Raw genomic sequence first — 25,213 nt, 5'->3', positions numbered from 1 at the left:
CTGTTAGCTGATGGCTTTTCCCTGGGAAACAACGCGGAGGAGAGTTATGTAACTCTCAGTCAGAAAATTTCCAAATCATTGGATGAACTGATTCCGCTGCGGAAAATTAGAGACAGGGCTAGACCGGCTATGCCTTGGTTTACTAAAGAGCTTCTCCAGTTGAAACTCCAGTGTAGACGTGCGGAACGTGCCTGGAGGAAACAGTATCTGGATTCTGATAAGGTTCTCTTTAAGCAGGCACTATTGGCCTATAAAATCCAGATTAAATGCACCAAAGCCATTTTTTGGAGGAAACTCTATTGACAGCGGCAAATAAATCCCAGGCCCTGTTTAAGATTGTTAGGGACTTACCCCGCCCCGCGTGTGCCTCCAAGGATATACCTACCTCCCAACTGCTCTGTGACTCTTTGGCAAAGGCCTTTGAGGATAAGATCACCCTGATTCTGAGCAATTTAGGATCCCCGTCCTCGGTGACCCCTCATGCTACGTCTAACCTGGCAAGAGGAACCACCCCTGAGATCCTGATGGATTTGGATGCTAGGAAGGCTCGGCTGAACAGTTTCCCCCTCCCAACCTTTGAGGAGTTTTGCACCGTGGTGAACGGGATCTTGTCGGGTTCCCCCCTTGACCCGCTGCCCTGCAAATACTGGAAACTGTTTCAAGAAGAGCTTTTCCCCCCTCTCCACGCCATCTGTTGCCAGTCTTTCAGTACGGCTCAAGTCCCGGATTGTTGGAAGTTGGCCGTGGTATCTCCACTTCTGAAAAAGGACACACTGGACCCGATTTGCTCAGCAAATTACAGGCCTATTTCATTGCTTCCCCTGCCAATTAAGATCTTGGAAAAACTGGCGACAAAACATCTGTCCAGCTTCTTAGAGACCAACACCTGCTTGGACGAGTCCCAGTTTGGGTTCAGACCAGCCCACGGCACTGAGTCTGCACTGGTGACCGCTTTGGATGACCTTCGCTCGCGTGTCGACCTTGGTCGAGCTGCCTTTCTTGTGCTGCTCGACATGTCGGCAGTGTTCGATATGGTCAACCATGCCATTCTGATCAGGAGACTAGAGGAGATTGGGGTATCTGGCCTGGCCCTTGACTAGTTGGTCTCTTACCTCGGTAACAGACACCAGGTGGTAGCCTTGCCGCCTTACCGCTCGGACATCAGGCAGGGGGGGGCAGGGCGTACCGCAAGGGTCGGCCATTAGCCCTATTCTATTCAACCTATATCTCCGCCCCCTGGTCAGTTTAATTAAGTCCTTTGGCATTGCGGTCATCAACTATGCGAATGACACGCAACTTATCTTCTCGTTTGAGGGTAGGGATGGCGTGTCTCAGGAGACCTATCACCGCTGCATGTCAGCTACTGCAGAATGGCTGAGTCTGAACTCATTGCAATTTAATAGTTCAAAAACCGAGGTATTGCATTGCTCCTCGGATCGCATCCCTCGTCCCTTGCCACCAGAATTTTGGCCTCCTTCCTTCCAGGGCACGGGGGCAGCAGCAGTCTCAACCCGAAACTTGGGGGTGCTGTTTGAATCCAACCTACAGCTTGACGCGTTTGTCAACAAAACCGTGGCAACGTGCATGCTGCTGCTCCGAACATTGCGGAAGATTCTATCTTTCCTCCCGGCCCACGCTCGCCCAGAGGTAGTGCGTAGTATCATCTTAAGCAGGCTTGATTACTGCAATGCGCTACTTCTGGGCGCGCCTGCTGCCTTAGTGGGTAAACTGCAGCGAGTGCAGAACATGGCGAGTTATCTTGCCCAAGTGGGCTTACAATCTTACAGCCAATTCCGTTCGTTTATTATCAACAATGTTTTGCTCAATGTTATGCAAATACTCAACGCCACTGTGGGCAATTTTTAACGCAGTACCCTTCAGGTGAAGACTGTGTTACTCTCAAACTCTCTTCATTCCACAATTTCTGATACGTTCTAAAAGAAATATACAAATACAAAAACCCATAAGATAATTGTTACATACACCATTTGTGATTAAAATTCTAGTAAAATTCGAGACAATCAAAAATCATACCTATGTCTAATACAGTCATGTCAGAAACCTTCATCAGACAGGCCCTGTTCGGCCTTGAAGGCTTTACACAGATTATATCACATATATAGAACATGATTTTTTCTATCTCTAACCCAAATGAACTTCTAGTTCCTCATCACAATTGTGACCGACAGGGGCAACGGTTTGATACCTTATAATGAATCATGATTCCAATCTACGTAACCGCTGTACTCTGATTCCCCCTCTTTCATCATGTTTCACCATGTCAAGCACACAAAACCGAAGAAGACTTGTATTTTGATTATGATGGCTTTGAAAATGTCTGGCAATGGGGTATGCTTTATCCCCATTCTTTCTTGCCCGCAAGTGTTCCAAAATTCTAATTTTTGCTTTATGGATTGTGCTGCCTATGTATGCCATCTCACATGGGCAGAACAATGCATATACAGCAAACTCTGTATTGCATGATGTGTGCTCTTGAATTTTAAACGGTTGTGTGTTTGGTGACAGTCGGACTTCCTTACAATTCCTGCTGTTCTTGCAGGTTTTACAATTTCTACATGTGTAGAAACCTTGTATTCCTGCTATTCTGTCCTTTACGGGTTCCACTGCACTGCATAACTGATCTTTTAATGATTGAGATCTTTTGAAGGTTATTTGTGGGAAGGCTTCTACATATTCTGCAACATCGGGATACGTTTTTAATACTGGCCAAAATTTATTCAAGCTTCGCTTTACCATAAATGCCTGACTACTGTAGGTGGTAATAAATTGGGTCTTATCGTTCTTTAGGTCAGTATCTTTTGTTTTTCTTCTCTGCTAACAGCGAATCCCTAGTTCTTTTAGAGACTGTTGATTTTGCCCTATTGATGGTTTTCCGTGAGTAACCCCTCGCTACAAATCTTTCTGTCATTATTTTCTCTTCTGCTGCAAAGCTCTGTGCTGTGCTGCAGTTTCGTTTGGCTCTGAGAAGTTCTCCTACTGGAATACTTTCAATAAGAGAGCTTTGATGGCAACTGCGAGCATGAAGTAGACTATTTTCTGCTGTGGTTTTCCTGAATAAGGTACTTTCTAGTTGGTTGTTTTCAACTTTCAGATTTAAATCTAAAAATTCCAGACTGTCTTCCGCCCAATGGCTTGTGAATTGTAGATTGTAGTTGTTTATATTCAAGGTTTCTACAAAACTCAGTGCCTCCGCTTCTGTTCCCACCCACACTACAAAAATATCATCAATGTACCTTGCCCACTTTACTACATTTTCTTTGTACATTGATGATCTGTATACTACTTCCTCCTCCCAGTACCCCATGTAGAGACCCGCAAAGCAGGGAGCAAAACAAGTCCCCACGGAAGTACCGAGGGTTTGTCGATAGATCTTACTGTCGAAGAGGAAGTAGTTCTGGGTGAGGCAAATTCTCATTATTTCTAGTAACATTTGTGTATGGTGGAGATATGAGATGGACCTCTTAGATAAGAAATGTTTTCATGCATCTAAGCCCAGTTGGTGAGGGATGCAGGTGTATAGGCCAACTATGTCTAGGGAAAGGAGGGAGTAATTCTCTTGCCATTTCAATGTTTTTAAGAATTTCAAAAAATCTCCAGAATCTTTTATGTACGATGGGAGTTTCTGCACTAAGCCCTGTAGGAAAAAATCCACATACCTTGATAAGTTTTCAAAACAACTCCCTGCGGAGGAGACAATAGGTCTCCCTGGTGGATTTTCCTGGTCTTTATGAATCTTCGGTAAAAGATATAAAGCCGGGATCTTGGGAAATTTACATTCCAGAATTTGAAATTCTTCTCTCTCTATGAGACCCTTTTCTTTCCACTCTGATAGTTGTACATGGAATGTTTTAACAGAAAGTTTGTACTCCATCCAATTACTTCTACAATATCTTGATTCATCGGATAACTGTCTCAAGCCCTCATTTATGTATTTAGTTTTTGACTGCATGACTACATTTCCGCCTTTGTCGCATTTTTTTATTACTATTGTGGTGTCTTTTTTCAAATTTAGGAGTGCCTTTCTTTGTGGTGCTGTTATGTTGTTCCATCCCTTATGTTTTCTATTATTGGTAATATGTTGTAATTCTTTGTTCATTCCCTTCTCAAATACATCAGTTACATCACATTTAATTTGAGGAAGGAAGGTTGACTTAGGCTTGAAACCACTATCCGCACTCAGATCTAATGGTATTTTCTCTGTCACAAACCTATCAAATGGACAGCTAGTCTCATCTACTTCTTCTGCCAACACTTTTAGGGAGTGTTCTAAGTCTGCCTCCGCTAGACTCATGTTATTGGGCTTCTCTTTCGCTGTTCTATCTTTATCACATACTTTTGTTGCGAACCATTTTTTAATCCGTAACTTTCTGGTAAAGAAAAACAGGTCTAGGCGGCTTTGAGTGTAATTGAAAACATTGGAAGGACAAAAACTTAAACCCATAGATAAAAGTTCTACCTCAAAATTGGTGAGTTCTCTGTGAGAGAGGTTGATGACTGTAAGTTTATCCATTACTTCGCCTTCATTTTGCCCCTCGTTCTGGTTCCCACGGGGCTTCCTAATCCTCCCATACTTGAGGTATTCTTGCTTTTGCCTCCTCTGTTTCCTATTTCTCGACCTTGAAACACTTGTTTGTTGCCGGTCTGTCTCCCTTTCATGACCATGTCGAACTCGGTTAAAACGCTGGTTTTTACTCCAGAAAATTCATGGATGCTGAACGCCTCACACTCGCCTATTATAAAGCCATCATAATCAAAATACAAGTCTTCTTCGGTTTTGTGTGCTTGACACTGGGCTACCTCATTGTTTCATAATGGGACAGACTTGATGAGACATGTTTGGTCTGGGTACCATTGTGTGTGCTGCATAGTGCTTTCCTTGCTCCCCAGTTGACTGAGTAGAGGACATCTTTAGTGCTTGCATGCCAACCCTACAGGACATTTGATAACCACTTAATGGAAGTATCTACTACTTCATATTATTCCAGTTATCTTTTGTTTGTTTTGTTACTGTTTTTGCTTACAGGAGAAGGGGTGAGTCTTCAGCACGATGTGAGACATGCTATCCTCAGTCAGCATATATTTAATCTTGAGTCTTAATCAGTTAACTCCCTTTTTCCCTTTTAGTGAGATTAAAAAACTCCATTAAATATCTTGGACTTAGGATTATGAGAACCAAGGGGAACTTATGTTTCTTTTTGGATAAAATACCATATATGATTGATTAAACTGGGTTTTATATCACTATCCTAGTGGCCTTATAATTGAAATTTACTTTTCGTGCCTTATTTCGTGCCTTATTTTATATATATATATATATATATATATATATATATATATATATATATATATATATATATATATATATAATTACCGCTCCGTGCTTGTTCACCAAAAGAGAAACACGAACGCTGCAATTACTGTTCTCACTGCTGGCCGCATTGGCTTTTATTATAACCAGATGCGCATAATGTCAGGCAGATGACGCATTTCGGCTAACGCAGTAGCCTTGTATATATATATATCCTCTCAGCCATTAACTGCTACAACTTCAAACCAATGCGACGTTAGTCTAGGACCACCTGTATTCTGTATCATCAAGTCTGTCCAATCTTACGGGAAAGGACTTGAGTGGTTCTCTCCCCGCCCAGCTGGGGTCAAACATTCCCACCAAAAAGTATCAATTTACCCTAGTGTTAAGTGAGCCGAAAAGTGTCTCCCTCTATCGGTCCCTAAATGAACACAAAATATGTCACTATTCTTCTGCGGCTGTTTATTCCTCTAATCCACAAGTCCTAGGTGAGCATTGTTCCATCCCTCCCACCCCCACCCCCCAGCGTGACCAAATTGACCTTCAACCCCCAGGAGGCCCCAAACAGCTGAAGCCAATTTTCAAATCATCCTTTTTAAATTTTGTGGGTTTAAAGAATGGCCAAAGGGTTATGTTGATCTGTGTTTGATGCCATCATCACAAAGTTTCTTAAAGACTGATCTGAATTCAGCTCCACATTTAAGAGGTTATTTGGGTAACAACATGATAGATCGTGCAGTAATAGTACTGAAAGTAAACACTTCCAGCTTCCCTGGCCCTTCTCAAGACTTCCTCATTTTCGGAGAAATAATGAAATTTGATAAGCACATCTCTGGGTCTCTATTGCTGTCTAGGTGTCCTGGGGCAACCAGGGTGCAACTTGTTTAGTCGAATTTCTCGGTGATCATAGCCCAGAAGAGAGGAGAGCATTCCAACAATGAATGCACCTCCTCCTCAACGCTCAGTCTGGTCTCCATGTCAAGAATATTCTGCCCACTGAGTTGACATCAGAACATAGCTCTGTGATTCTGGCCTCCAGGTAGGAGCACAGGTCTGCGTTGCTTTTATCAAGATCCTGCCAGAGCTCTTTGCAGAGCTCATCACGGAAAGGGTGGAGCCTCTCAAGCAGGTATGTCATGGCCATATTGAGCGGAGGGAAGGAGTGCACAAGGCCCTGAGACAGTAAGTGATGACTATTTTTGGCTAGGGCTGATCAACACAGGCCAGTCAGCCACCACAGACACATTTCTTCTTGGGGGCATTGGGAGGAGACACTCCTCAGTTCATCATTGACCAACTGCCCATTGCCCAAAGAGGCCACCTCTTCTAAATGCCATATTATTAAGTTGTGCACTGGCAAATAATTCAAACGTGAGGTCAAAGTCCTATGGAGGTGAACTGCGTGAACCCAGAGCAGCCCTTTGCTTATTACATTAGGTCATCTGGGGGAGAGTATTGTAGAGAGATGCACAGCAATGCAAAACTAATGCAACTGAGGACCCCCAATTGATATGAACCAGCACATAGTCCAAGCTCCCATGAACGCTAGAGGCCCCTTATGCAGGGGAGATGTCCTTGCTCCACAGACTCCTTCATTGCGGGGGCACACCATTCCCCAGCGGCTTTATCCACCAGCGCATTCACGCAGGGCTGTGGCCCCTTAGCTACTCTGGCCACCAAGTCAACACTCAGGGCCTGATTTAGATTTCGGCGGACGGATTACTCCATCAAATAGTGACAGATATCCCATCCCCCAAAATATATTTCCCATAGGAAATTATGGGATTTATATTTCATCAGGCGGGATATTCGTCACTATTGTGATGGAGTAACCCATCCACTGAAATCTAAATTAGTCCCTAAGTCTCCACAGAGATGCTGCCAGTCAGGTCTCTCACATTCTCACAGCCACAGCTGGCCCACAGGTCACCACCACGGCTAAGGAGCCCACCATCCCAGTTGCCGCCATTTTCCTCCTTTTCCATGATCCAGCACCAACAGCCAACCTCCTTGTGGCCTTCCTCACAGCTAGGCTGTAAAATGTCCCATGGAGAATTACTTTCTCTCCTAATTTTCTTGAGCACCAATATGGCCCGCACTGGTGTCCCTTTTTACAAAAGACAATGGTCCCTATATGTGGACAGGATAGCAAAAAATAATAATCATACACCTAATAAGTAGTATGTTTCTTTGTCCAGCCGGACAAGAATTTTATTTTAAATGATCAAGTTCATAGAGGGAGTTTTAAGACCAAGATAACAAGTGGGCACAGCCGTGACCCACAACATTTAAGACAAAACAACAAAGAAATGGCCAAAAAGGCAAAGCGAAAATCTGTCTGTATACTATTGTTCAGTGCTACAGACTCAATCTCTTAAACATAACCATACCATTGCATCAAACAATATAGCATTCATCATATTGCATATGGGGTTTTTTGTCGACGACGTTTCGATGCCTTTTTAAATTATGACATCATCATCAGGACAAGAATTATCAGCATTATTGTTTTGTTCAACAATTATTAACACAATGCCTATTATCGCATTAATGTCGGTTTACTCGCTGGTTGCCTCGTTCTGGGTTACTGATGAGAAACCGCTGGGCTATTGGCATTCTTTCAAAACAATTCCGGGGCTTCTATCAGGATTGTATGGAATCGCCAGGAGTGGAGCGCGATGGCTCAATTTGTATTGGCAGGAGCACTGTGGCTGATACAGCAGTCTGATGGGAGTGAACTCCCATCAGACTGCCGTATCAGCCACAGTGCTCCTGGCGATTCCATACAATCCTGATGGAAGCCCCGGAATTGTTTTGAAAGAATGCCAATAGCCCCGCGGTTTCTCATCAGTAACCCAGAACGAGGCAACCAGCTATCCTGTCCACATATAGGGACCATTGTCTTTTGTAAATTGATACTGCCCAAGGTCCCTATGATATACCTTTTGTGTTCCCTTGTTCTTGTGAAAATACCGCACTGGTGTCCCGGCATGCTCTGTGCCCGGCACTGGCCAGTGGACTCAAAGGTAGGCCTGGATGGAACTTGTGGAATTTTGCTTAGTGGGATCACACTGAGTTAATTAAAAACCTTGTAAAATTCTGCAGAGATTCGTCAATGGGTGGAAATTGCATGTTGCTCTACTTGTGCTCCGATTTAACCAACTGTAGCACATTTCATGCAAAAAATCAATGCAAATGGAGCACGCTATTTTAGAGTTAAGTTTTCTGCCCGTCAAGTATAAAATCTACTCAGGAAGCAGCCTGCTGACTGTGACCACTCGCGACCACCCACGTTTGTAAAATCAGGTCAGAAGTACTGTTAGTGACCAGAAACTGTGATAGGGGATGCAAAATCTCACTTGCACTTGCCAGCTCGCATTCTGAAATCTTGCGGTGTTCCCATTGTCATCTCAGTGCTTAAAAGGGGAAAATATTCCACAACATGAAGGTTGGCGGATTTTGGCGTGAAATCAGTGTTACAAGAGTAATGCGGAGTCGTCCAAATTCCTCAATACAGCTTGTGGAATTAAAATTGCACCCGGGCCTACTCAGAGGCCATCACCATCTATCCTAGGCCTGGCAACAGATCTCCGCTGAGTTGTCAATTGATATAAAAAGGCTCAAAGACTCATGACCCCACAGGCAGGCCCACTGCCAGCCCTCAATGTCTGGTGCCTCCTAGGTCTTAGGATGGGCCAAAAACCCCTGAGACAGGCAGGAGCACCAGTAGAGTATATTCAGTCCCTTCACCAACTAGGCTACGCCCATCCCCCAATCAGATCAAATATTGTGAGGAGAAATCCCCATGTGCAATGAATTTTGCTCAGCACGGTATGTATTGTTAGCATGTTTACTGGTCTGACCAATTTGTGGTACCTATTTTAAAAAGTATCTTTTTAAAATATGATGTACATATTTGCTCAGATGTTTTACCTTTTATAGGACAGGCGGGAACATTAGATACTACGGAAGACCTTGGCTATATATCTGTGTTCTTGAGAACTATGATGACCGGTTTTGAAATGTACCTTTGTTTATGCTTGTTTATGTGTTTCTACATTGACAGAGATTTTTACCTGTATGGTATTGGCAAAAAAACATTTTTTATTAAAGAATAAATTGAGCCTTTAATCACCATAGTTGCTTATGTCTTGCCCCTCATGGTCGAACATGGAATAACTTTATGAAGAATTTTATGGCTGTAAAAACAAGAAGAAGCAATTGAATTCACCTGGAGAGTTAGAGCCTGCTCACCAATAGACATAAATCCCAGGGAGCCATATTTATCAAGGGATTGCATCTCTTTTGCACCATGCAATGTAGTACAAAAGCAACAAAACCCTTACAATTAGATTTTAGGCCCCCTTACGTAGCTGATAAATGAGTGCATTACATTATTCTGACCCAGGGAGGCATTCCATGGGTGGTGCATGAATGTTTCCATGCAAAACCAATAGATTTTGAAGCAATCTCAGATTTACTACAAGTATAAGTGGCAGAGCTGGGAATGCGCCAACATGGCTATGCCTACCCAGGTGAGGTGTAACAAGGAGAAATATTTCTCTTCTTTTTTACCTCTTTTTATGTGTGCTGCATTCTGCACGTGGAAAAGCTTCAGCGGATATGATGCTAAATATGGCCCCAGGTTCTTAATTGGTGGAATTGCTGATGGGCAGTTGCTTGTAATTGGCAGTCGGACTACTGCGCCAAGAGCTCCAGTTCTCATGTTTAGCACAATCTTATTGTACTCAACAAATAAGAAACAATGTCTGCGCTGTGACCAAACAATTCTTGGGAATTCCGTTTAGAGTTAACCATACTATTATTTTTAGAGAACCTATGCTCCAAACTTTATTGGATATTTTATTTTTTCCTCCATTTTGATATTAAAAATACAATTTAAATTTTGACAGCTGCTACACTGTCTGGTATGAACTCATGCACTAACAATAATGTAGATATGAACGGTGATTTTGCTGCAATACCTAGCCTCTGCAGGTCATTAGCAGTTTGAGTGGCACTCACTTATCATCTTGTCAATGACCCTTCAAATATGGTTGCTGTTACCTGGAGGAGGTTTTAAGTTAGTAGCAGCTTTCATATTGGGCAGTAGGGCATAATAAAACTCCACGCACACATGTTCATCTCACCCTCATTTGTTTTTTGCAGGTTGGTTCGCAAAGTTGGCTCAAGTACATTAGAACGCTATAAATGGACAAAAGATTTCATTATACAAGGTCAGATTAATTTGTTTTTTTATAAGACACAGGAAGGTCAAGTGATTAACTCAGATTCACAGGATGATGAGTCCATGCCAGGATTCAAAACAGATTCTCTGGTTCTATTATCAGGAGCGCTAGCCATTAGGCTACTCTCCTCCACCCGTGTCACTCAGCATCGCCATCACATTCCCTGATCCCAGCAGTTCATTCCGTTTTCGGAGTTCATCTTCCGCAACCCTTCTGCCAATTTCTTTCCCTAGGCTTAGGCCTTATAGTTTTCACTGGACCCTTAGATTTTCAAGTTGCAACATGCAGCGTCCCACTAGCCTCCAAAACCAAGAATAGGCTGATGTAGAGTCACTGGTACATATGGTGCACACCATGCACTTCAATAGCAGTAATTATCTCTATGTCCCTCATCCTTGTCCAGTCATTACTTTGGAGGTGATCCCATCTATAAGACAGGAAAAACACAGTTGAATTCTGAATATGAATGCCCCACCCAACCTCCCAGCTGCTATAAGATGGTTAGCATTCCTAGTCCACCTGTTTATTTATCCAGTCTGAAGGAAAAGCAACAGGACTCTGATGTTTGGAATAAACTGATCGAGAGATTAGTGGTAGGAAGGTATTTTCTGGCCACTGGGCTTGTGGGGAATCCTCCCCGCTGCAAAGGAGATCTGTGAATCATGGTTGAGATGGTGGACCCATTGATTTCATAACTTACCAAACTGAGCAGTGGTAGTAAAGTCATCTTTCTTCCTGGACTCCTCTGGGAGGTTCCTGGAGCAGGAATTCAGCTCATGCATGCATGGTGGACTAGGCATGACCCACGCAGGTGCAAATGTTTGTTTACGCAGAGTGAGAAGAGGCACGCCTCTTATGTAGTATTTAAATTAAGATGGCTATCAGTTTAAGCATTCTGTGGCATAGTCTATGATTGCTCATCTATCTCAGAGGTATATTTATTGAGAAAAAACAATGACTGGATTTGCTTGGCAGAATGGAAAGCTATTAAAATGAGCAAGCATTCTTTTAAAAGAAGGCACAGCTCTCCTTCGTAGTCGACGTCTCCGATATCTACACATATCCCTGGAAATTGCTCTCCCTTTCCTAAGAGACAGATACATGGCTGAGAGTAGGAGAAGGATAGAATCAGAAGGACTTTGTTAGAAACGTTGGCTGCATTTAACAAAGACTATCCATAATCAGCTGTGGAGATGCTGACTGCATCAGGCATTTAATCTGATAGTGATGTTTATTTTCCAGTTTCAGAACATAAGGGAAAGCAAATCTTTGAGACACAGCTGCAGAACATTTTGAACAATCTGAGGGAAAACATCAGTATTGTTCCATCAGAGAAATCATCCACCTCCTAAGATTCTGTTCAATAATAGTTTCAGAACCCCCTGAATTTAGGGTTACCTATTTATCACAACATGTTAGGGGTGATAAGACAAGAATGAAAAGGCGCTGAGAAAATTGATGTGAGAAATGTGGGTGCTGGTTGAGGGCGGTGTGAACCCTTCTCAAGCAACAGCCACAATCAATGACAGGGCGAGCCTTAAAAAGTCACTAAAGTAACCTGTGCTTAACCCTCTGGTAGTTTGGCGCAAAATCAGTCAGGCTTAACTGAGAGGTTTGTGTAAAGTATGTATGTACAACTTACAATGCAATAAAGTGAAAACACAACAAAAGAAAAATCTAACACCAATTTAAAAACATAAAGTAAAATCTAGTCAACAATTTGACAGCAAAGCACAGACATCCAATCTGTAGAACTGGAGATTTATAATTTCAAAGATTTGAGGTAAGTATAGTGCCTAAAACCACAGAATGCCACTTCGGTTAGATGGTCAAGTGAGAATGGGTGAAAGTCACAAATTCAGACCAACCGCAATGGAGCATGGCCTGTATACAGGGGCCAGGTTAGTACCACGAAAATGTTACCTTCTATAGTCCAGCACAAAGGGTACTGTTCGTGGTTGAGGAGGCCGCGAAGAGCTGGGAAAGCTTTGCAGATGGCTACCGCTATAGCGTGAAGAGCAGGCCAATCATCACAGACAGTCGGCGCTGTAGCAGAAGATGCTCTTGACCGTCCCTGATGGTCATTGCTGGAGTATTGCATTGGCGGTCACTGCAGGCTGTCGATGATGTAGCTTAAAGTCCATATCTCATGTTGCCATTGTCCCTGGCAGTCAGTGTAGGAGGAACAGCTGGGGTGACCAGAACTTCCTATTGGCAATCGGTGCAGGGGCAATATCTCAGCATTAACCCGCCTGTTCACGGTCATGAAGAGCCCAAAACCTAAGGACTTCTTCTTTTCTTCAAGGAAGAGCTCAGCTGATGCCACACCAAGGGTTCAGGACCTGAGCGGCATCTCTAGAGGATCAGGAGCTCAATCCAGGAGAGGCCAGCAGAGCTCAGGCAAGTCTAGTTACAAGTCCTTTGCAGCAGGTCCACTGGGCAGTTGCAGTGAGACCTCTGGAGCATGCTCTGCCCCTGTAGCTCAGAATAGGAGGTCAATCAGCTGACCCTGGAGTCACATCAGGCTGGGATGAAGGGTGCAGGTCCAGTTTTCCTTCTTAGACAGCATGGCAGGCCTCATGCAGGTCTATCTGCAGGTGCAGGCAGGTCCAGTGTAGGAGGTCAGTTGGGCAGTACTTCTTCTGCAGTATCCACAGGTCCAGGAGTGTACTAAAATGTACCCTTTTTGTACCTGGTGCCCACTTTCAAGTGAAAGAAACATCTGCAGTTTTCCCTCCACTGAAGTGTCTAGAATGTCCTACCTTCCTGTCCTGGTCCCAGGCTTTTTGCAGGCACAATAATCTAGTATGAAGTCCTTTTTGTGGGAGCTGAGGCAGTGTCTTAAAAGTGCAAATATGACCGGTGAGCTCTCCACCCCTCTCACCAAGTCAAGGTGGCCCATCCTGCCAACACTGAGACCCTTTATTGTGTGGCCGTCTGTGGGGACTATGCAAATGCCAACTGCCACCTATACCTAGTCATGTGCCCTAGAAACAGACTGTAGGCACCAAATAGTTAGGACAAGAAAATGCCAACTTTTTTTAAAGTGATTTACCAGGGGGGTTGGGCCCCTAATCATTTTGTACACAAACAAGATCTAGCTGTAATATTTAACCAACTATTGTTTTAGAATCAAGGACAAGAAAAATAATTAATTTGACCAGTGAATTTAAGCACAAACCTTTCATTATCATTTCACCACATATGATAGACTTTAAATAAATCATGAAAAGTGACTGCTTAAACATTTAATATTTACATAATTTAACCCCACATCCATGGAAAAGACTGCTCAATACTGAGCTGTTGCACAAAAATACAAAAAATGTCATTATACATGAAAAACAAAAATGTTTGTGATTTAAAGAAACATTAGTGCATTAAAAATGCAAGTCAATAAACTATGACATGTACAGAGGTAACCACCATTTTCAATTTCCTTCTTGTCAATCTCTATTAACTAATGTCTTTTTGGCGGTTCCAAAACGGATTGGTTATAATGGAATCAGTAAAAGTCCCTTGAGATTTCCCACTGGAGAATACATGATTTAAAGGCACTCCCCAAGGATATCCATCAACGCTTTTCAAATCTCTTATGATTTTAGGGTTCTCCTCAGGACCTTGACAGGCTGGGATCTGTGGAAGCAATATATAAGCAATATATACGGTGTATTAGATGATAGACTTCTGACTCCTTTAATTTCAAAACTCCTTATACCCCACAACTATACATGAGCAAGTACCCAATATCTCCTGAACTTGCATGCTGTTATGAAATTCATGTGGTTATCTTTTAAACGAGCAGCTACGAGATGTATTTGACTGCAACGCAGCTTCTGTGAAAACAAACATTTTTTGACAATGAAGATTAATGGAAAAATATTTTATGTGCACACTTTTTATTTTACAACTAAGTTTGCTGGAAAGCATTAAAGTTAAGCAGGGTGATTTCAATATTGTACTGAAAGTCCGTCACAGTCATGTGCCTCAAATAAAATCTATGTATCAGGTGCTCCAGTACTTATATGTACCCTGTAACATAATTGCCAGGAGTCCAACCTTTAATTCCGCTCTTTATAAATACAATTCTGGATTGAAATCCATCCTTCCAGGCAGGATGCAATGAAGGTGGGACATTGTAGGTCTATATGCTGGGAGTGTCTCTAATTGATCAGCTGGGGCCTCGCTTGTCACGTTTTACTCTAACGTGCAAAAGTGTTGCAAAAAGCGAGTAGAAACAAAGCAGCTACATTTACATTCTAAATGCGCACTGACAAAGATTGCTGGTTGTCGTCGAATTACAGATGCATTGCTTGGAGAGAAAAATCAATGAAACTGCGAAATTGTACATATTAAAGAGGAGAACTTACTTGTTTGCAGTTTGTTACGGAAATTCATGGCAGCAATCCAGACACTCACCAGAGTTAAGGCTGAACTGGTTGCTTATCGAGTGTAGTATGTATTCAAGCCATTGTAATGGAGCACAGCATAGGCAACCCCTTGCATGCTGATACGTATAGCAAATTTGATAGACTGAATTCAAGGTAGGGCAATTGTTTGTTGGAGAGTTCTAAATCTGCAACATCTGTAATTTAAGGAATGGACTATTCAATGTTATGTGTGGTCGGTTTAGCTTCAACATTTCGTTGAGGCCCTAAAATATTGTATTGTGCTTCAGAATTGAGTATGCTTCTTTATGCATTAAATTTGCCTCCAAATAACCACCTCTTGAATTTGGCTTGATTACACTTATGATTGTCCATTTAAATCCTCCTCAGTGTGTCCTCTGCTGATAAAGTGATTGACTAAAGGCACTGAGATAGTTTTGCCCTTATGCACGATTTATGCTGGATTATCCATTGCTTGATTTCCTGGTTGGTTTTGCAAATGTATACTTTTTCACACGGGCAGATGATTGCTTACACAACATTTTTAGTTCTGCAGTGTAAAAATTCCACGTTTACATTGAATCAGGCATCTCTAAAAAAAAAAGACCCTTTATTGTCTGACTACAGTAGAGGTGGTGTGGTGTGACTCCTAGACCTTTGCGCTGATATCCCATGTACGTGTATGTAAGCGGGTATGTAGCAAGTGTCTAGTAGTAAGATTTATAATGTTGTGAAATTCTAACAGCAGGGACCAATGAGATGCGTTTTGCATGACGTGATTGAGAGGAGATAAAGCTTTCCTAGACTATGTAAGTGTATTGACTGTATCCCTGTAGATGGAGGATTCGAGACCCAGAACTGAAGTGAGGGAGGACAGAGAAAAGGTTACCTATAGAAATTCTGATGTCCATGTTAGCAAAGAGCTGCTTATTAGTTTTTCTTAAGTGATGACATAGGATAAATGGTAAGATCAGAGGTTTATCTTGTTAAAGGTGAGAACGTTTCTAAGCACAGCTGCTTTTTGTCCGTTGCTGATGACAGCTCAGAAAGGCTAATGACAGTCAGGTGCTGAGATCTCACACTTCATTGTGTCTTTGTTTTGAAGACTCCTACTTGGAGCAAGCAATATTCCCACTGCTGTGAGAGCCATCTCCTAGCACAAAGGCTGTGTCTGTGTTACAGGCTGAAAATTACATTTGAAGGAGTTTCACTTCAAATCCAAATCAGTTATGAAACTCAGCAGTAGATCCACATCGTCTAGCAGGAAAATGAGTATGAAAGTGGAACTGTGAAATTATCCATCCATAGTTCACAAGAATGGAGGTAGCACAATATCTCTGTTTATTTGGTGCCTTATTTCTCGCAATATTTGTATAATTTAAATGAATAAAATACCTATGTGAAGTTTCTTTTTTTTGTATTTTTGGTGCCTATATGTCTTTCTCGGAATTACTGAGGGAATATATTCTCATTTTGATTATATTCAGTTCTACTTAATATGGTCCCTTTCCTTCGCTTGTGGTTCCTTGACATAATAATTCCTCTGATGGCCTGACAGAGTAGCGGGCTTTGGAGTAAGGACCTTATATTGTCCACCCTATTTAGGGTAAATCATGGCTGTACGGAATAGGAACAAAATAACGACCCGTCACCCTAGGAGAAAACTTCAGTGTGGGGGCATTTTTTTGTTTTTGAAAAACAAACTCCTGCTTTAGGAGTTTGTTTTTGAAAATCAAAAAAACTAGGAAATGTTTGCTGTCATGCCTATTAATTAAAGCGAGTGGGCAGTGCCAAGCAGGTGTTAGGTGTTAAACACGTTTGCCTTGCCTGCAGAATCCTATAATAAGGAAGTAAAAAACATAGACCTTACAGTGTCAACGCCTTCTTTCTGGTATGTGGCCTGAGCCACAGCAAGAATTATACTTTCAGCAAATAGGGAGTAATATGGGGCTCATGCATTGACCGTCATCAGATATAGTATATGCTGATTGCAGGGAGCTTTTGAAGGCAGCTAAAGCTGTCTTTACTTAGATGTTAAAAAAAATCACTCACTCAACCAGTTGGAAGTGTCTTCAAAAACTTTACACTTTGGGAGTTTGTTTATAATAACATTTATTTTTATTTGTATTTGCCATGGAGGAATAAATTACATTTATAAATGTAGATGCAAATAGACAATAGTAGCTTTACATTATGATCAGTGTATTGCACAAATAATTAAAAAATCAATGATAACAATATCTCAAACAATGTAAACACCTTTGTATAAAATGTCTTCAAAGCATTTCAATTTTCTTTACTAATCTCAATCCTAGCAGCAAGCAGACTTTCTCTGACTCTTACCATGATTATTTTCTTCTATCTTTCTGGAAATGTAGTTGTATATTGCGATTTCAATGCTGTATTGTGGTAGATCCGGCAATATAAGTCAATTTCACTTCATAATGAAAGGTTTCATTAGCATGTGAAGCATAGCCCAATAGTGTAATGTTGGAGCCTCATTGAATATGATTAGATATTTCAGATTCTCAAAAAACAAAGACCTCTTTCCAGGCTCTAATTCATTACAACAGACGTTTTTTTTTATTTAGGGCCTGATTGCAAGTGTGGCTGGGTGGGAGAGGGCTGTGATGGCACCACTCCACTCCAACCTTGCCAAACTCCACCTCCTAACAGATTAGGAGTTTCCTTGTGGTCTGGTCAGCAGTATTTTGGTGGTCCCACAGTGGTGCTGTGCTAAGATTCAGATGTGAGCCTTAGCAAGGCAGCGCCGCAGGAGTGACAAAATCCGTTCCTGCACTGCCTGGACTGTGAAGTCCATGCCGCACAAGAACAAGGGGTGCATGCGCACAGGGGAGCACACCATGTGCCCCTTGCATGCATTCCCTGGCCTTGAGGCAACAGACTGCCATGTACGTCCCCTTTGTTTTCTTACTGCCACTCTTTTCATGGCAGACTCCCCGCCATGAAAACTGTGACAGTGAGAAACTGGTAATTGCTTGGAATTGCCAGAGGGGCACCACCAGCATATTGCAAGCCTCTGAATGCCATGCCACCACTGAGCAATCATGGACCCCCGGTGGTTGCAGAGCTCCAATGGCGGTCCTACCGCCAAACTCATAATAGGGTGGTCGGACTGCCAGTGCAGCAGTTGCCGCACCGCCACCGGGGGTTTGGTAGTCCATCGGACCGCCAAACTCATAATTAGGACCTTGACATTTTCGAGACACTGTCCCCATAGAATCTCATTGAGTGTGTTAAGCAGGAGCTTAGTGTTGTAACACATCTGGGATTAATTCTGATTCTTAAATCTAATACAATGAGATGCAAAAGGAGAAAATAGTACATCGTCATGTTGGGCAAGGCTAGACTGCCTTCAAATCTGGATAAATATAAAATATAAGGAGCATAGTGAAACTCTTGGAGCCTTATTTCCACAGGACATTTGGGAGAACATTCCCAGGATTTCTTTAAAAATGTATCGCATGAGATGCATGGAGCAGTCATAAAAACAAAAATATATAGCATTTTAATGAGTGCGACTTATCCTAGGATAGTTAGGGGTAGAATAGTTCAGCACTGAAGCAGGGTTGCAATTGAGTACGTTTACAGAATTTAATTTATTTAATTCAGATAGAGTTGATGAGACGTATCCTAAATAACGCTTGGGAATATGATTATGTGCCTTGCATATTGCTTGAGGAAGGATTTTGGAGAAAGTATTAAAAATCACAGTATCTGTTTATTTGAATAATTGATACACCCTGGGTTCTCGAAAGCTTCTGAAAACATGCAGTGCATTATTTATATTGGTCCTTTCAGGTTTAACATATAAAATCACATTGTCTATGTACAATTTCAAGATTAACATTTTATCTAATGGGCAACATTGTTTTTATCATTATGAAGAGCTATAGCTGGGAACTATAAAAAAAAAGCAAATATGACGGGAAGCATGTCCCATGCAATAGTAAAACCCAAGAGCAGCAACATTTCAGTGTTTGTTCACAGAACAGCTGTGAACAAAGGACACAAGGTGCTCAAGTGGATTTCAACCCCCTCAAGCTCTGTGCGGCCTTTGTTTTACAAAGTAGAATATTCTGCCTTCTAGGGCCGGAATGGTCTAATAGCCTTAGAGCCCTTTGTAGCGGGCTCTACCGGGCATTAAAGGCCCCCTCCCTTGTTAAAGAACTTCACCTTCGGCTCGTGCCTTTAACACTCGAGTGAGTCTTTAATGACTGGTAGAGCCTGCTATGTCAGACTCTAAGGCTATATTAGAAAATGGGACTATTTAGAGCCTTATTGAAGACAATGAAGTAGTTCTGGGCTTATGATGGCTTGTATAAGCCTTCTTCTCCAATATTCCTATGTTTGTCTTTCAGTTTCTTCCTTTTGAATTTAGAACAATCTACCCCTAGTGGGTGGAATGTCCTAATAGCCTTATAGCCCTACTGCCTCAGGCTATACCTGTTGTTAAAGGCATTACATTCAGGGTGTTTAACATCTAGTATAACCCTTCGACTCGTGCCTTTAACACTAGAGCAGGCCTTTAATGGTAGCCCCAGCTATGAGTAGCTCTAAGGCTATATTAGAAAATCGAAATGTTGAGAGCTCTATTGAAGACAGTGGAGTAGTTCCTGGCTTATAATGGGTGCTATAAGCCTTTTGCACCAACATTCCATTTTTTTTCTTTCTGTTTCTCCCTTTTTAATTAATAACAATTTACCCTTAGTGGGTGGAATGTAATAATAGCCGTATAGCCCTTCTGCCTCGGGCTATAACTGGTGTTAAAGGCCCTCACCCTTGTTATATACCTCTGATTCAGGGTCTCTAACAACCAGAACAGCCCCCGGAAGCAAGCTATGTTCAAAGGAGGAAAGTGCCCAAATATTTCAATACAGGGATAGTAGTAAACATTTTAAAACTAGGGCCTTTGGAAAACACCTTGTCAATGCTAATCCAAACAGTCAAACATTTGAGGAGTGACTTTCTCTGCATTACCACTCCAATCACTCTTCTTGCAAGCGCCTGAGTGCAGTTTTATTTCAATTTACATAACCTGAAGCCTGAAACAGAGGGACATAGCAAGGTCATACTCAAGACCCGTTCCCTAAGGAACCGGCCCACTTAAAGCACTAAGCCCGACCTTGTCCATGAAGTAGATATCAGTAAAAACTCAATGTGAGCTTATACAGGTTGAAACATATTGTAGGATGTACCATTAAACATTCACATTGTTTCTTTCTGTTTTTTTAGGCTTTGTGGATTTAACACTCCATGATCAGGTACATCTGTTGGAATGCGCCTGGCTGGAAATACTAATGGTTGGCTTAGTTTGGAGATCAGTGGAACATCCTGGGAAGCTCTCTTTCGCCCCCAATCTTCTTATGGACAGGTTTGTGACTATATTACTACCCAATAAACTGCCATTTAACATTCTTCAGGTTTATTCATTTGTTACATATGTAGCAATACTGATTTATGATGGACATACACTAAGTTAAGTGTATTCATTTATGATGTGACCGTGTGAAAAAACATCTTTACCTATCAATTTTCTATAGTAGGTCAGTTAGTCAAATTGTTGTTTAATGTGATCCCTTCATATTACACTTAAAAGAGGTTCACAGTTGTATACATACACACTTACATATTAAAAAAATGTACACAGTCACAACCAAAACATACAAACATGCACTCACAAACAAGTACATTGTTAAAGTTTGCATCGATTTCTTTCTCCTTCAGTTATGTTTTTTCTAGACTTTCTTTATACATGTTATTCTGCTTTACCTGCTCTGACAGTCAGGTGTTTTCGAGGGTATGTTTGTAAAGATGTGCCTCCCTTCAGACTGCCAAAAGAGGGCACATGAGTAAGGGGCTGTTGTAACACTGGAAGAGGAAAAAGCACGAGGGAGCTGTGGATTGGTGTGTTAGCATTGTTAAGTAGACAAAAGACACACAAAAGCCTGATAAACAAAAATGTAGCAGCTTTATTGTAGTACTTGCGTCTGCATTTTTGACACAGTAGTATGGTAGTGTCCCGGGGGTGCAACAGTCATTTGCATCCACATTGCCTGCCCCCAGGGCACTTTGGTATTATAGAAGGGGCTGCAGACGCTAGTGCGTCCCCTTCTATAATATTGATAGCGCTGGCACACATAAAGCGCCAGCACCATCTTCAGAGAGTGCCCTCTCATTTGCATGAGGGCGTGGCCCCATATGCAAATGAGGGCATCCCTTTGACTCTGTGCCTACACCATATTACTGCTAGATTTAGCTGCTTCACCACTGAAAGTAAGCTGGCTTGAATGTTATTTACCAATTTTTCATACATTGTACATTTTGCTTTCCTTATATATTTTCTGCTTTCGGTATAACCCTACCTCTACAGCTTCTACACTAATATTTATGTATGTCTGCAGAAGTACTGATTTTGTTTTAAGGGCTGTCCTCATTAGCTATATGTTCTAGAGTATGAAACTCTGCAACAGCAACACACTAAACATCATCTTGTTTTAAAATATTATATTTCATGCAGCAGCAGCATTAACTATGGGAAGCAAGATTATAGCTAGTCACTTAAATAAAGGAAAACAAACTGCACCACCACCACCCATTAAATCTAAATTTGTCGAAACAGCTGAGCCTTTGCTAACTAGAATTTCGGAAGATATCCATGCTATCCGGACTAATACTTATACCATCAGTGTGGATATTTAAATATTCAAAAGGATTTTGCTGTGTTGTCAATAGAAATCTCTGACAACATCATTAAGAATAGAGACAATAAACACATGGTTGAAGAATTACTTCCCATCACTGCTAAAATTCTTTGTATGTTTGTGGACCTGGAGAATTATGAATAGATAATACAATCTAAGAATATTTTCAGCCTGAAAATATAGAAGCTGCAGTATGCAGATTAGGTCTGGGAAACATGCTTCCTAAATTTCTGAACCTGAAATTCATTGACAAATTTGAAATTGTTAAAGCACACCGCATACCTTTGCATCATAAAGTGAGTGTGCCCAATCTAGACAAGTTATAGTCAAGTTTAACTGTCAAAATCATTTATATTGTGATAAGCTAAGTTGCTAGCAAAAATCATTTTTTTATGGCAGCAACATCTTTTCATTAATAAGATCAAGCTCATCGAAGAGGAATTAGCCTTGAACAATGTCACCTCACGCCCTTTGGCGGAGACGTCCGGTACTCCTTCTAGCAGTTGCCTTGCCCAATTTGATATGGTCGATCAATCGGACATTCTTGCTCTGCGGAAATATCTTAAATCGGGCTCCCCTTCGGACCCCTGCCCGGCAAGAGTTTTGGCAGGTGTCGCAGATTGTGTAGGGTTTGAAGTTACAGCTATGATAAATTGGTCATTGCAATCTGCAGTGGTACCTAGGCAGTGGAAGAAAGCTAAACTTCTGCCCCTCCTGAAGAAGCCATCAGCAGACCCCCTTGTCGCAGCCAACTACCGCCCCATCTCCCTGCTTCCGGCTCTGGCTAAAGTCTGCGAAAAGGTTGTCTTTCGGCAGTTGAACGCCTTTGTGGAAGAGTCCGGGGCACTTCACCCAGCCCAGTCGGGCTTCAGGGCCTCCTTTAGCACGGAAACAGCCTTGGTGGAGGTGGTGGAAGCCATTAGGGAGTGTACAGACAAGGGTGGCAGAGCGGCGCTAATTTTATTGGACCTCTCTGCCGCCTTTGATACGGTCCCTCATCAATTCCTTCTGGCCCGCCTCACCGATATCGGCCTCACTGGGGCTGTGTGGTCATGGCTAGAGTCTTTTCTGGACTCCCGTTACCAGCAAGTCTGGATGCCCCCGTACTCCTCCTCGGCCAGGTTAGTTCAGACAGGGGTCCCACAGGGCTCAACATTGAGCCCACTTCTTTTCAACATTTATATGACCCCGCTGATCTACCTGGCCGAGGAGCTGGGTGCAAAAATTATGGCCTACCCCGATGACACCCAGCTCCTGTTTACCTGGGGTAACTCGAAAGTAGAAACAGCTGCGGCACAAAAGTGCCTGGCGGCCGTATTTACCTGGCTGGCCCATGCCAAACTTAAATGTAATGAGGGAAAATCGGAGATCATACTATATGGCCAATTTCCAAACCAATTTACTGAACTAGTGTGGCCTCCTGATTTTCCCCGTCCCCTCTCTGAAGGTGGCCCAGCCAAGAATCTGGGCATCTGGTTAAATGAAGATTTAAGGTTCTCAGAGCATATTAAAAGACTGACGGGTGCTTGCTTTGGGACCCTTAAATCTCTCGGCAGATTCTTCCCTCTATTCCCCCAGCCGGCCAAAGAGACGGTCGCCAGAGCACTTATATTGTCCTGCCTGGATTATGCTAACGCTCTTTATTTGGACTCCCCCTCCTGTCTGTTAAACAAGTTGCAACTCATCCAGAATGCGGCCGCAAGACTTCTGCTGGGCATTCCTAGACGCATCAGCATAAGATCGCAAATGGCCACACTCCACTGGCTGCCGGTGGCCCAAAGAGTTCAATTTAAGGCTCTGGTTCTCACTCATAGAGCCCTACATGATATCGACCCGCTTATCTCAGGAAAAGAGTGGCTTGCCATGTCCACAGCCGACACCTCAGGTCGGCTTCCCAACGTCGGCTGGTAAACCCCCGCTTCTGGTGAACCAGGTTGGGCGGTCAATCATTCTCGGTTAAAGCGGCTACCCTTTGGAATTCCCTTCCATTCACTCTCAGGGATACCAGAGATCTTAGCTGCTTCAAAAAGCTCCTACAAACTCACCTATTCAATCAAGATTACTAAAAATGCCGTTTCCTTCGATTTCTTTGTGGTTCTGCTCCGCGCCAGGATACTCAAGAGTAGTTGCGTGCGTAATAAATACCCATATAACATAACATATACACTGAGACATTGAAAAAGAAATAGTGGCCATTTGCAAAGAACGTACAGCCTGAGATCAAAGTTTAAATGTTCTTGTTTTAAATATGGTCTCTTTGATCGCTCTACTATGAGAATCTGGAGAAAACATGTTTCTAATTCATTGGATTACCCTCAGTATTTGATAGTTTATTTGGACCAGGGCCGTCCTTTTTCTATGAATGCTCAGAACACTGAAGATCTTTTAAAAGCTTGTTAAACTTGTACACAATTTGCTGATAATAAGTCCTTATTTCTAACATTTAGTAGCAGGTCTTGAACTGTTGGTCATTCTTGGTGATGCTGTTTGTGTCTCAAAACTGTTATGCATGTTCTGGTATGGTTATTATGTGCTCTGTATTGTCTGTTTTATTTTTTATTTTAAATTATTGTATAAGCTACTTTGTGTTTTTCATTTCATCCAGGGTTTTATTGAATACTTTTACATACTGGCCATATATTTGCATTTGTATCTGTTTTATATATAACTAATATAAACTTAAACTTACTTTTTTTAAATGTTAAAGGACCAGGACTCCCAGGTAAACAAAATAAATTATTCATTTGCTTACCTAAACATAAGTCTGATATATGTCTACTCCAAGAGATCGGCATATACCGCAAGAGTTCTTTTCCTATATGGAGAGGTGATGTGCTGGAAAAAATATATCTTCCCAATACAGTGGCCAAAACATGTAGTAACGTTTTTATTCTCTAAAAAACTCACACTCTAAATATTAGTCAAACACCCTGTTGCAGATGCTAGATTTGTTTATGCCATAGTAAAGCTAGCTATATTTATTTGATATTTGATCAAAATGAATGGCCCTACTGCTGATGACCCAAAGTTTTGGAGAAATATCACCACGCAAATCATAAAATTGGGTAATGTTCCCCTTATTGTGGGTAGTGATTACAAGTTAATAAAGGAACCATTATGTTACAGATTGGCCTTTGTCAAATTTATGCAGCACAAATCTTTTCATAAATGTAATGCCTTTTTTTAAGAAATCTAAACGTATAAACCTTTGATTGCTTCATTTCCCTGCTCCAATTTTTGTTCTTCACATTCCATTCATTTTAATTTTGTCTCTAACTCCAATAATTCTTATCCTCAGATTGAGTACTTTTTACCTTCTAGATATTTGTGCTATTCAGTCTCTAATACTGTAACTGAAGACATGTATATATCATACCATGTTATAATTTCTGTGTCTAAAGTTGGAAGACTTTGTCTTTCTTGCTTTACCAGGCAAATAAATGTTGATATTACACTTAGAGATGATAATAAAGAAAATATATTACCTGTCAATAAGAACAACTTTGCTTGTAATATAGAAGA

General features: G+C 41.8%; 1 protein-coding gene across 1 annotated transcript in view; it reads left to right on the top strand.

The window, feature by feature from the left end:
• The window catches only part of ESR1 (estrogen receptor 1), a 1,430,698-nt gene that overhangs the window by 1,093,614 nt on the left and 311,871 nt on the right, over positions 1–25,213 (top strand). The window contains exon 5 of the mRNA XM_086926875.1: positions 20,223–20,361. Within this exon, the coding sequence (XP_086783001.1) occupies positions 20,223–20,361 (139 nt within the window). The remainder of the gene's footprint in view (positions 1–20,222; positions 20,362–25,213) is intronic.

Source organism: Lissotriton vulgaris, chromosome 6 (assembly GCF_964263255.1).
Source record: "Lissotriton vulgaris chromosome 6, aLisVul1.2, whole genome shotgun sequence".
NCBI lineage: Eukaryota > Metazoa > Chordata > Amphibia > Caudata > Salamandridae > Lissotriton > Lissotriton vulgaris.
Note: the sequence above shows the minus strand (reverse complement) of the source record. Positions and strands in the feature narration are given on the sequence as shown.